General features: G+C 45.8%; 1 protein-coding gene across 1 annotated transcript in view; it reads left to right on the top strand.

The window, feature by feature from the left end:
- Positions 1–11,646, top strand: part of MERTK (MER proto-oncogene, tyrosine kinase) — a 538,988-nt gene extending 527,342 nt beyond the window's left edge. The window contains exon 19 of the mRNA XM_069607839.1: positions 11,296–11,646. Coding sequence (XP_069463940.1) covers positions 11,296–11,314 — 19 coding nt within the window. The 3' untranslated portion in view covers positions 11,315–11,646. The remainder of the gene's footprint in view (positions 1–11,295) is intronic.
- Positions 11,647–13,794: the final 2,148 nt, after the last annotated feature.

Genomic DNA, 13,794 nt, shown 5'->3' with positions numbered 1-13,794 from the left:
AACATATGCGCTGGACCCACTGCTTGTGGGTTCCATGTGTTAAAATTGTGGCAAAAATGGCCATTTACACAATAAAATCGCAGCAAAAGGCAGTGGTTTTGCCGCCGCGATCCATGTAAAGGATGCAGAGGACACCCCAGCAACCTATAGACCCATTGTACCATTTAAAGGGAGCGGGGAAACCCCTGAAACCCCTGCTCCCCTTAAATGGTATAATGGGATACACCTTTACCGGGTCAAACCACAGCATTTTGCCGCGATTTTTTGTAAAGGCGACAATTTTGCCACAATTTTATTACTGCATACCCTGCTTATGTTGTTTGGGTTGGAAAAACGGGGAGAATCCTGGGGGCACCCTCATCCTTGGCCCACTTTCTCCTGTTGGCGGCGTGGGCTCGCAGGGCCAAACACTGGAAACGGGAACACCTCCCAATGGTACAGGAATGGTCGGCCACGACCAAAGACATATAACTAATGGAAAAGATCTCCACCGCGCTACAGGGGAGCAGCGCTCAAGTGGAAACAGAATGGCTGCAATTCCTTCATGTGTTTCAGTAGGGGGAGAGGGGACAGATACAAAGGAAAAAAGACCATCCAGGTCCAGGCACGAAAAGCTGAGGCGGGGAGCACCATATCGACAATCATAGCATATGTGGCGTAGTGGCGCCTCACCCGACCCAAGACTCTTTACCAGAAGCATGCCTCAATTACAAGGAACCAGAATGCACCTTCAACCATATCTGGGGAGGGTTGCGGGTGGGGGGTGGTGGGTCAAGTTAAGGACGTATCAGGACAAGTTCTTTACTTTCCATCTCGAGAGGGTACATCCCTCAGTCTTTTGTTGTTGTCATTCTGTATGTTTCTGTAAAAACCCAATAAAAAGAAATAAAAAAAAGAAACCCTTAAAAACATGGTGCACTTCTTACTTTCATGCCCACATTATAACAGATGAAGACCGAAGGGGCTACTATCCATCTTTAAGTCAAACAAGGCAGTGGAATATTGCACATCTACTACAGACGAGAGGCTGATGAAAGTAGCAGCCCCGTATATCACTGTGGCCTGGCATGAACGAAGACGGGTCCTTGCTTCCTAGCTTAGTGGGCCGTGCTAATACAGAGACTGGGAGAGCTGTGAGAAAGGGAAGTGGGGGTTGTTACATGGAACTTGTAATTTTTATTGCTCGTATCTTAGTATGATCATGTATTATTTTATGTACTGTGGTCCACCCTTTATATGTTCAGTGTCTATTTATATGATGATATTGTATTGTGTTATACTGTAATGGTTTTTCTACACAGTAAAGTGATGAGGATGGTGAGAGAAAGTGAGGGACAAAAGGGAACATTTGAAAGGGAACAAGAAAGGATATATGAAACATTGCAGGCCCAAAAGGATGGAGACTATGGGCCTCATTACAAGTTTGGCGGTAGCCTTGAAGGTAAAACTGGCAGGCTGCCGCCAAACTTGCCATTTTTTCCGGTGGCAGCGAATGGCCAATTACCGGGTCATTACGGCCCTGCCGGACCCAGTAATTGCCCATTCGCGGTCGCTGGAATGGAATGCTTCCCATTCCCATTTGAGCCCAATAAGAGGGCTCAAATGGGAATGGGGAGGTTAGATGCACCGGCACCATTCAGAATGGTGCCGGTGCATCTGACATGCTGTGATCGCGGGTGCCGCTCTGCCCGCCAGGTCCGACCTGCCAGGCAGAAAGGCACCCGGGAGCACAACTCTTAGTTTGCCGGTCTAGGAACTACGGTGCCGGCAAGCTTACTGGTACCGTAGATCCCAGACCAGCAAACTTGTAATGATCCCCAATGACTGACTGATTGAGAGACTGTGTCTGAGACAGCCAGAATAGGATTAAGGGGAAGGACTTTTACAGAGTAGAAGGACTATGAGAAAGGAAAAAGACTAGGATAAGTGACTGTGACAAAGGAGAAGAGCTGTAATGAAGGTCTGTGATGAAAGAAGAGGACTGTGATGAACAACTGTGACAAAGGAGAAGGACTACGAGGAAGGATCATGACAAAGGAGCAGGACAATTGATGAAGTACTATGACTAAGGACAGTCACAAAGAATGACTAATGATGAAGAATGGCTGTGACGTAGGAGCAGTGCAATGTCTAAGAACTGTGATAAAGGAGGAAGAATGTGGTTGAGGAGAAAAATTGTGACAAAACACTGTGATGAAAGAGGAGGACTACGTAGGAGAATGGATGTGCCGTAGTAGAAGAGCTGTGATAGGTGACTGAAATAGGAGAAGTCCTTCAATGGACTGTAATGGAGGAAAAAGACTGTGATGCAGGCAGAAAAGGGACTGTGAGAAAGGATTGTGATTAAGTATTACTTGGCAAAGGAGAAGGACTATGATGAAGAAGACGGAGCGTGATGAATGGCTGTGATAAAAATGAAGGGCTGTTAAAAAGAAGAATTTCAATGATGGACTCTGATAAAGGAGGAATGTAAGGAAGGACCGGTTAAGGAGAAGGGCTGTGGAGAAGGATTGATGGAGGAGGAGGACTTTGTCAGAGAAGTACTATGATGAAGGAGATGAAATATGATAAAGGACTAATAAAGGAGAGGGGCTGTGATGAAGGAGAAGTGTTGACAAAAGAGAAGCACTATGATTAAGGGCTGTGAGTCAAGCAGCAGGGGAGGACAAGCTTGAAAGGCCAGGAGACTCACTGGTGGAAAAATAGAGCAGGTTGGTGAGGAAGGGAGCCAGGGGAGAAGGATAAGGCCAGACAGGGGGGTACATGCTAGAAGGGCATGGGTCTCTGTAAGCCTCTGCCCCCAACCCACACAGTCAGCACACCACACTGCCAGCAGCCAAAAACTGCTGTTCTCTCTCCACAGGTCTTATATAAGGCTATAGCTCCCACCCAGGAACACAACATATGGTTGCCAGGGATATGTTTTTGTGTGTGATCTCCAGGGAAGGGGAGACCAAGCAACTGGTGTGTTTGGTTGTTGCCAGGACACATGTTGTCACTCAAGCCCCCCTCACCCGGGCAAGCATTTGTTTTGGTTGTCGCCAGGACAAGTTTTGTTTGGTTTCTAGTGGAGATGGGATGCAGGGCTGGACACACATTTTCAGGTATTCTGTGTGATTCCCAGGTCAGGGGAGTTGAAATTATAGGTGCAAGTGGCTTACCAGAGCCCTGCACCCATGATGGACACAACCAATGGAACTCGTTTTGCAGGGCTTAGAGAGGCTTCATACCAAGATAAAGGGGAGATTGAAATTGGAGGGTGGGGTGAGTGGGAGAAAGAGTTGAAACGTTTTCCAGGCTTCAGCTGAACAACAGGTAGAACTGGTTCTTGGAGGGATGATGGCTTGGGTCCACAACCCCCCCCCCCTCCTCCACACACAAGTCATGTACTAAATTGCAAATGAAAAGGGACATGAAAACTGCTATTTCCACAGAACAGTGATGATGGGCTGTGATGAACGACAAAGAGTATGACATAGGACTGTAAATAAGGGGCACTGTACTGGGGAAGAGCTGTGATGGAGGGCTTTGGTGAATGAGAAGGGCTGACTAAGGAGAATCATTGTGATGAAGGACTGACAAGGGAAAAGGAAGGTTTGTGGCAAAGAAGGACTGTGACAAAGGATGATGAAGGGTCAGGACTGTGATGATGGAATGTGAAAAAGGAACGGGACTGTGATGAAGGACAATAACAAAGGACAAAGGGCTGTGATGGATAAGGGCTGTAATGAAGGACTACGACAAAGGAGAAGGACTGTTACAAAGGAGAAGGACTATAATGAGCAGGACTGTGAGGTAGATGAAAGAACTGTGATGGAGGAGAAGAACTATAAAGGAGAAGGCTGAGTAAGAAGGACTGTGAATAAGGACTGTAATGAAGGGAAAAGGTTGTGAAGAATGAGTGTGACCAAGCAGAACTATGACAATGTAGGACTGTGATGAAGGAGACGGAGAGACTGATGGACTGTGATGAAAGAGAGGCACTGTGAGGAATTCCTGGGATGAAGAAGGGCTACTTCTGAACACCCCTTTTCTTCTCTCAATTTTTTGTAGCAATGTTTTGGCCACAGTATGATGTTTATATGTGTGTCGCATAGTTGACGGAAATTAATGACCAGACAAATACAGAAAACATACGCTCAAGGTGGTCTATTAGGGAGAATAACAATGTGAGGGCAAAATAATAAATGGGGATAGCATAAAGTCCAATAACACAAAATTGACCCTGTCAGCACAGCATTGTGAAGGGGGCCCTCTGAGCATGTGTTCCTGATTGAAACAATAATCCATCCAAACCTCTAAATCCATGCAAATACTGGGTACTTTTAATAACATAGACAGAACGCTATGGACCAGAAAGGTGATCAATACAAAAATATACTTTATTACCATAAATGATTTTTATGAAACTGAAAAAAAGTGACTTGTGCACCACTTTTGTAGTGACTGGTGCAGTAACAAACACTTGTACAAATGTAGAGCAAAACTAATTAATGGTTTAGTAGAACAGTTCCTTAAGAATGCAACTGGTTTCACCCCAACATGTTTCGTCCCACTTCATGTCATGAAACGATTAGGGGGACTTCTTCAGGGGTATTGTCATTGGATTGGCTTTAGCATACAAATTCTGGTTTGCAATAGATCATTCTTGGCTCATTTAGCATGCACATTCTGGTTTGCAATAGATCATTCTTGGATCATTCTTGGCTTCAAGATTCGTTTACCGAGACATTTCTTTGGTCACTCTGTTCTTTTGGACACCAACAACGTAATGCAAGAAAAAGCGTTAATTAGCGCAGTGTCTACATTTTTATTTAGGCAGTTCTCTAAAAGAGAAAATAGATATAAGAGAATGCTTACCACCACTTCGTATGTGGTTAATTCAAAGGGGCCACGTGGCTACTGAATAGGCGATTGCCTGTGGACAAGACATAAGTGTTTCCTTACTCCAATTTTGCTGACTCAATAATAGATCATTAACATCCTTTTCATAATGCACGGCACTACATATGTAATTAACCCTTTTTATCACAGGCACTTACTTATGCAGTAGTATATTGTCTGTGGATTCCCAATGGGTAAGATTTTTAAATCATGGAACTTCAGGTTATGTTTGAGAAGTGATATTTATAAATGGGAGACAAAAGAGGGGAGAACACGGACACTGGTTAGTGCGTGTTCTTATGTTCAGTATGTGACTGTTTGTCAATGGCAGAAACAGAAAGAAGGGAGGTGGGTGTCATTGTATGTATAGACATGGACTCACCTTAAATTCTTTCAGCAACCAACTCTTAAATTGTTATCAGATAATGCTGCGGTGCATGGGATACTTGTATTCAGGGGTGTTGCTAGGTCTGGAAAAGACCAGGGGCTATGCTGATGTTGGAACTGTTGGGACTGGGGGCTAGCTAGCCTTTTGGCTGTAGCTCCTGAGATTCTATCCGGGGCTACAACCAAAAGACCAGGGGCTATAAGCCCCTTAGCCCCCCCCCTAGCAACGCCTCTGCTTGTCTTATGATACAGTGTGAGCTTCTTTGGTTTTAAGAGTCCTCGCTGGGTTTGTTGTTAAGGGACACCTGTAATCACTAACAGGCGTGGCTTTTAGAATTTTTACTGCCACGTATGAAAGTGGGGAAAATGGGCTAAGCAAACATTGAGTCACCTCTAATGTGTTCCTCAAGTCCTGAATAGTAGTCAGGTGGAGCAGTAGGAAGGAGAATAAATCTCTCTATTTCGTGAAAATGTGCTTGTTCGTTGCGCCTTACAAATACTCGCCAGGCGCTGCGCGATGTAAACACTTGCAAAATCAAACACAGGCGGAATTTAAATAATCATTGCCATGCATTCGTGTGCGGAAATAATAAAAGCAAAGCTTGTAGAATTGTGCATATTCTCTAGTAGTTAAACTCAGCTAATGAAGCTGCTCGCTGGACCATGGGATCCCATAAAGGCTGCACCCCACAGCCAATCTCTGAATTACGAGTTTATAAGTAATACAATGATGTGCGTCGCAAAATGTGTCACGTGAAAATCACGTGATAACCCAGAACCGCCTGGTGTATATGCAGCTAATGGTGTTCGGCCATATTGGAGTGAACCCGAAGATGGCACATTAAGACCGACTCTTGTTTCTCTGATGTAGGCAACTAGCTGCAACTAACGCAGTGCTATATTACCTGATCAATTAAACTGTAGGCACTAAACTGATTCTATGACAAGACAGGAGGCTCATATTATGCATTACAATCTTTACTCTGAAACCACAGCAGCAAAGAAAAAAACTTTTACAAACAAAAAAAGTTGAAAAGAACAGAACTAAATAGAGTTCAGTGTCAATGTAAGGGGAGCTCCCCAATCCATCATGGCGGACAGGTCATGCCCTGCAGGGGACCAATGAGCAGGGACCCTTCCTTATATAAGTCCATTACTCAGATCCCAACCCCTCTTTCTTTGCTGCTGAAATCCACAGCTAAGTTACTCCTCCTAGTTCTTACCTTTGTGTGGAATTTATGGAGTTTAGAATGTTATTTTCTGTTGCTTTATGTATTGAATTTGATTTATAGCGCTGGTAATTACAGTCGCTTCGCCTGCTCATAAACCTCAGGCAGCGACACGTGGAATTTTTCCCCTCAGGGGAAGTTTGTTTATCTTGAGGCTGCTGCCTCCTGTCCCCGGAACCAGCGCGCATGGTCCACGTGTCCCTATAACATGCTTAACATTCTTTCCCCTAAAGGAAAGTTTGTTTATTTGGTGCGGCCTGGAGCCGCCGCACATTGCCCACGGGTTCATGGACATTCTTCCCCTTTGGGGAAGGCTGGGTTTCCGTGTACGGCTGCCTCCAGTCCCCGGAGGCAGCGCATTGCACACGTGCTTGGTCACGTCACGCCTCTAATGCGGCTCCTAATAAATTTGTTTTCCCTTCACAGGGATGGTAATGTGGCGCAGCGAGTAGAGCGCTCGCTTTGACTTGGGTGCAGAGCCTGCTGACGCAGGTTCGAATCCCGGCGGAGGGTTCGTAGCGCTATATATATATAAATGTCAAATTAAAACGCATCGCGTGTGTTTTTCTTTTAGATGCGGCTCGCGTTTGGATTGAGATGCTTGCATGCTAGGACCAGGCTGGGAGGCAGTTCCCTAGGCCCTCATTTCGTTGGTGGAGCTCTTTCATGAGCTTTTCCACTACGTGCGGCTGTTCCCTCTCTTGCTTTGAAACGCCATGTTTTCTTGGTCTTGAGCTATTATTCTTTAGTATGTTTATATATTATGTGTTTATGGTTCAGAAAGGCTTCTGTTGCAGCACACGGGTGTCATAGCTCAAAGGGGAAGGTTAAAGGTTTCCATGCAGAGGGACCTGGGTTCGCTGCTGCCATTGGCAGTGTACACATATGGATGTGCATTTATACCTTTATTTATTTATATTGACATGTGTCTTTATATATTTAAAAATAGTTATATTTAAAATTAGTTATTTTATGTGGTGTTTTAATTGATACTTTCAGCCTATATTTGCACCAGTTCGCCTATTGAAGAGCCTCATACGCTGCCATTCTGCTGCTTTTTATTTATTTATTTCAGTGCTACTCAGGGCATGGGTGATTTGCCTTCACTGTAGGGGCGATACCCTATTTCGGTTTCAGATTCTGCCTGAGTTCTATTGCGAGGTTAACCCTCGTCTAATGCTGGTTTTTCCACACCCTGCTGGGGTGAGCGGTTTCACGTATATTGGCTCAGTGTATTCCTCCCTTAAACTTGGCAGTTTTTGTTTACGTGCGGCTGGGGGCAGATGTCAATATTCTCCCTGGAGGGGTACCGTCACCTGCTCGGTGGCAGGTTTTACCTGTGTTTTTGCTGCGAGGTGGCCCCTCGTATACTGCTGGTTCCACACCCTGCTGTGGTGGTCAGTTTGAGGTACACGTGCTCAGTGTATTCCTCGCTCAAAGTAGGCACCTTTGTTGCGTGCTGCATATGGCTGTTGCTGTGCCATAACCGGCTCGGGTTCCGGTTCTGCCTGAGTGCTAATGCGAGGTTACCCCCTCGTGTACTACTGGTTATCACGACCTGCTTGGGCGAGCAGTTGGAGGTGCACTTGCTCAGTGTTTTCCTCCCTTAAGGTTGGCAACTTTGTTTAAGTGCTGCATATGGCAGAGGAAATTGTCTTTCTGTAAGCACGCCATAACCTGCTTGGTTTTCAGGCTTTGCCTGGTTTCTACTGCGAGGAACTCCCTCGTGTACTGCTGGTTGCCACACCCTGCTAGGGTGAGCAGTTGAGACGCACTTACTCAGTGTACTTTGGATAACCACTAGATTTAAGTGATGACTGGATCATATTTGCATTTTTAGAATGCTCAGTAGCCCGCATAGCTCGGTAAGTATCAGCTTCTATAAGGGCTGGGGGTCCAGACCCTGTGAGGGCGTACCCCTCTTCTTGGACATGTTATATATTTATTTATATATTTATTTATGTATTAAGTCCTTTAAAGAAAAGAGTGTGTGGTATACAGACCCATGTGGGAGGTTGTAACTTCCTCTCTAGCCGCTGGTGTTCACCTCGCCTTTTTAGTTAAAGATTCTGTTGCCCTTTACCTTGGTTAGTTTCAGGACAACTCAGTCCTTTCCTTAGGTTTGTTTTTCCCGATATCAATTGCTCCACCCTATACCTGTGCTTATTAAGCTGCAGTATTTTCTCCTAACATGAGGAAGAAAACAGGTTGCGTTATGCCTCTATTGAGGTCTGCAGGGCTTGAAGCTCTCTTTATGGGGATGTGTTTCCCTTACTATTGGTCCCTTTGGACATTCATTATTCTATTGGTACTATTGGTGGAGACAGGGTCAGCTCGAGAGGAACTGTTCCGTTGTGTGGCATGGCAAGTTCAGCAACCAGGTTCTACTTGGAGGAGGTGTTTGGAAACACTTGATGCTATCTAACAGACGAGTTGCCTAATAATGATTTTAGGGCGCCTGCCCAGTGATTTCCTCCCAAGGCTTGGCCTGTGGTTCAGCTAACCGTCTAACAGGTGTTGCAATTTCTCCTCTGCTCGTGGAGTTCAAGCAGGCTTCGGTACCCTCTAGAGCGTTGATTAACCTCTTTCATTGGGTATATATATATTTATATATATATAGACATATTTTATTTTCTACAGTGCAGAGGATAGAATGGGGTTTTCACATCCGTGCTGACCGTATGGATACAGGTCCCTAATTGGGAAGGGTCTAAATCAGTGTTTTATCCTGCTGAGATCGATAAGTGAACACCTCACACCACACTCTGTTCGTTGTAGTGCTTGTTTTTCCTTCCCCTGATTCCCTTAGTGGCCAGTCAGCCTCTCACGGATTCAGAGACTCGGACCTCAGGGTTTGAGGGGTCTGTGGTCCCAGGTTTATTGCACAACCTGTCATTTACGGGGCATTGATAATTATCCCAGAGTTCTTTCCCCCCTCATTCCTTTTTTTCGCCATCCCTGGGGGAGATTGCATCATGATACTCGCGCTGAGCTTTTCCCTCCTGCCAGTTACTTTCCTTTGCGCTAATTCCTGATATTTCAATAAACTAAGGGGGACCCGTCCACGGTCAAGGGTTGGTTAAAGTACAAGTGTGTATTTAGTTTTCTCTTAGCGGTGTACAGCAGAGCTTTAATATGGTCCTCAGGGTAGCCTTCTTCTGGGGTTGCAAGGTTTTTCCCTTGGATATGGGGGGACGGGTCCCCCTCCTTTGGGGAAATCTCAATATCCCTCGGTGGGATAGTGGGGTCTGGGAGTGATACTAATCTCCCATCAGATTATTATGACCCTCTATCACGATGCGTTCCAGCGTCTCTACATTAACTATCAGAAGGTGTCTGTCAGTGCGATTCCCAGTGGGCTGGGATATATATTTAGTTAATGGCTTGTTTCTCCTGGTCACCTGCAGGGCAGGTGGACCTTTGGGTTTTCACAAGAGTTTGTTTTGCAATGCGATGCCAGCTCAGGGTGCTGTGAGCTTCAGGGATCTTCAAATTGGATGAAATAGAGGTTAGACCTCTTCTGGTATGCAACTTCAGTTTAACTGCTTAGCGATCGGTTCTTTGCAGTTCGGTCTTGCTAAGACTTTGGAATTTAGGAGTTCTTCTTCGGTTAGTCTTTGATCCTCTAGGGTTTTATCACCCGGAGAGGAGAGAACAAGGTTCAAGCACCGGGCATATATACAAAGGAGTTTACATATCAATATAATGGGAACGATTGGTTGTAAAATACATTTTTCTCCTTGCATTGTTTGGCCTCTTAGGGGTCAGGTGGGTAAATATCTGCCTTTTGTCATGATAGCAGTGTCCTTTTAGCGAACGCAGGAGGTCTGTGGGTCTCCGTGTTGACGGTTGACAGGTTCAGCTTCTCAGGTGTGGCCCCTCTCTCTTCAATTCTGCTTCTGTCTCCAGAAGTCATCCTTCCTTAGTATACACATATGTCTTAAGACATTGGGGGTTAGTATGTTGTTTTCTGCTCCGCTCAGGATGGGTCGTCCTCTTACAAATTATTAAATTACCTTTTACTCCCACTTAGTTTTCCCAGTGTAGTTATGGGACATGCTCTGTTGCTACTACAATATCTTCCTTTAACGCATGGGAGGGAGCCCTACAAACATTTCACCCCTATGGGGTACTTTCTTTATCTCCAGGAGAGCTGGGTGCTTCTTTTCTTTGGTTTGCTATCCAGGTTCCCAAAGAGGGTGTGAGCTTGACTGTTTTAAGGTTTGATTGGACAACGGATGCGTCTTATTTTCAGAAGGGGTTTTTTCTAACCTGTTAAGTATAGGATAGCTTTGTTCAATGTTTTCCCCTTCTTTTTTTTAACCAGTTGGTTTGGTGGCTGGTAGGGTCGCTGGAATAAGCACATCTTCCTGTTTTTCTTACAGTGGATTTGGCTATGCCTTTTAAGTTGGTTATTGGGGCAGCCTAGTCTTGGGCAATTCGCTTGCAGTCAGCTGATTGCTTTAATGAAAGCATTTAAAACATTTCTTTCCTATTATTTTATCACATTGTCTATTGTATTGATTATGTTGTGCTAATGGGATGCAAGGGCTTTGAACTTGCATAATATGAGCCTCCTGTCTTGTCATAGAATAGCTAATCCCCCACACTAACGTGAGATGGGGGTTTAGATTCTATTAAAGACAAGGAGGCGATTATTATCCCACCCACCCACCCTGGATATAATATGATATGACAGTTTTGACACGTATGTGCACAGATGGTTCAAGAGAGAACATTCTTTGGTTTGTTGTTTTTCCCATCCACCCACCCTTCTTGCTTGTTTTTTTCACAGCTACGGGTTGAGGTTCTGATCACGAGGGTGGCTCGCAGTTTCAAGTTATGGAGTGCGTAGTACGAGAGCTTCGCTGGATTTGCCTTCATCGTTTATCATCTGATCGGTGCAGTGGACGTCTGGTTCAAGTCAGCTACAGAAAGAGGGGTTGGGATCTGAGTAATGGACTTATATAAGGAAGGGTCCCTGCTCATTGGTCCCCTGCAGGGCATGACCTGTCCGCCATGATGGATTGGGGAGCTCCCCTTACATTGACACTGAACTCTATTTAGTTCTGTTCTTTTCAACTTTTTTTGTTTGTAAAAGTTTTTTTCTTTGCTGCTGTGGTTTCAGAGTAAAGATTGTAATGCATAATAATCGCCTCCTTGTCTTTAATAGAATCTAAACCCCCATCTCACGTTAGTGTGGGGGATTAGCTATTGCGTGCCAACACTTTTAAAGCATGTTATGCCAGTAATGGGAGGGGCGGTTACATAACCCTCTGCCATGTGATGTTCTCATTTAGACCCAACTCAACACTATGGGTCAGAAAAATGAGACAATGTTCTCGACCAAACAATCTCTTTTTGTCCTGTTCTGTGCAGCCACTTGGTTGAATCTTTAACAGCACTGTCCATTTCAATGAATCACATGCATGTTCCATCATCATGAAGTCTGCTACCATTGGTGCATTGAGCACCTTTTTCTTTGTACAGCTTTTGTGCTCACATATTCTTGTTTTAACTTTAGGTTCAGTTTTCCCTAGGTAAAGATTCCCGCAGGCACACCAGATGGCATATACCACCAAATTGGTATTGCAATTCGCAAAGTCCCTTTGGGACCATACTCTGCCTAGGCCTATGTTGACCTCTTTAGTCCTTGTGGTTTGGGCACTGTGAGATTGGCATGGTGACGAGAGATAGACACAGACACAAGGAATCCGTTTGAAAACCTTTATTTAAGAAAAGGGGCTGGGATGAATATCTAACTTGCCCTATTCTATATGGGAGTAGTGTTGACCATAAAAGAAAAAGAATAATAGTCCAAAGTCTTGTTGTGGCCTCTTTCTATGGACTTGTTTGTTTATTCGTTGTTGTTGTCCATGTCCGTTCTCTTTGTTAGTGAACGTCGTGACGTTTGGTCACGCGTAAGGAAGAGGCGGGGTTACCGCCTCCGAGGCAGCTTGGCGCCGAGAATAAAGTAGAGCAGTTTCTCCAGGACCCGGCTCCCGCGTCTCATTTGCTTGATATTGATTCATCTACACGTTTTACATTACGCGCAGTGCTGATCACTGCCGAGCTCATTTGCTCGAGTTCCGAGTTCGTCGGAACTCAACATTGGCGACGAGGACGACCCACCCGCTGGCAGCCACAGCGTCGCGTGCGGGCCGTGAAAATACGCCGCAGCTGCTGACACGGCCGCACATCAGCTGGATCAACGGCGCCGCGTCCAGCATCAAAGGCGGGGGAAAGAAAGCTCCCGTTTCATCACACGCTGCAGGAGGAAGCTACGCAGCGCAACAGCTAAGGGCCACCTGCCGTCCATGAAGCTCCATGCAGGCCAGGTCACCGTTAGCCCCTACCTTCAGCCGGCGAGGCCGCATTGGTGAAGGAAGTGGAGGTGGACCCTCAGCACACGACACTCCAGTGAGTAGAGGTCCACAACAGCGCAGCGCCTCCGCACACACTCACGAGCAGCGCAGCCCAGCCATTTCAACCAACATGTCGGCAGACAATACTGATAGCGGCCTACAGAGCCCCCAAGCCAGCTCCACACCGAGAGCAGCCAACAATGCAGAGGATAACTCCTCTGAATCTCTGCAGCTACAAGCAGTCCCGCACTTTGACATGACTGACACCAACAGCCTGGCACCCAGATGGACTCGCTGGCTACAAGAACTCCACATCTACATCGATGCTTCTGGCCTGAGAGAAGAACGCCGCTTGAGAGCCATCCTGCTTCACTCCCTGGGTCCCACGGTGCGGGACATCGTATTCGAAATGCCTGAGGCCAACACTAACTCCTTTCAAGGCATAATTGACTCATTGAATGCGTACTTCGCACCCCTACGGAATGTCGACTATGAGAGACACGTCTTCCACACAACTACACAAGACAAAGACGAAAGTATGGATAATTTTATCATGAGGCTAAGGAAAAGAGCCAAATATTGCGACTTTGACAAATACTCCACCGAAGAAGCACTAAAATCACAGGCCATTGCTGGGTGCGGTTCCCCGGATTTTCGCAGAAAATTGTTACAAAAGAGCAGGACGTTGGAAGAGATCCTTCAAATTGCAAGAGCAGACACTGCACTAACCCTACAAACTGAGTCTTTGGGCAACATCTCCATCACGCAAAATGCCAAGTCAGCGTCTCTCTGCCCCATCCGCACGCCCGTTGGCCCGTCTGAACAAAAGAAATGCTACCGTTGTGGGTTTCGTTTTCCCCATGTAGGCCCATGCCCGGCAATTGGACATCAGTGTGACAAATGCGGAGGGGAAAACCACTTCCAGTCTG

This window comes from Ambystoma mexicanum, chromosome 4q (genome assembly GCF_040938575.1).
Source record: "Ambystoma mexicanum isolate Mex_15411 chromosome 4q, UKY_AmexF1_1, whole genome shotgun sequence".
NCBI classification, from domain to species: Eukaryota; Metazoa; Chordata; class Amphibia; order Caudata; family Ambystomatidae; genus Ambystoma; species Ambystoma mexicanum.
Note: the sequence above shows the minus strand (reverse complement) of the source record. Positions and strands in the feature narration are given on the sequence as shown.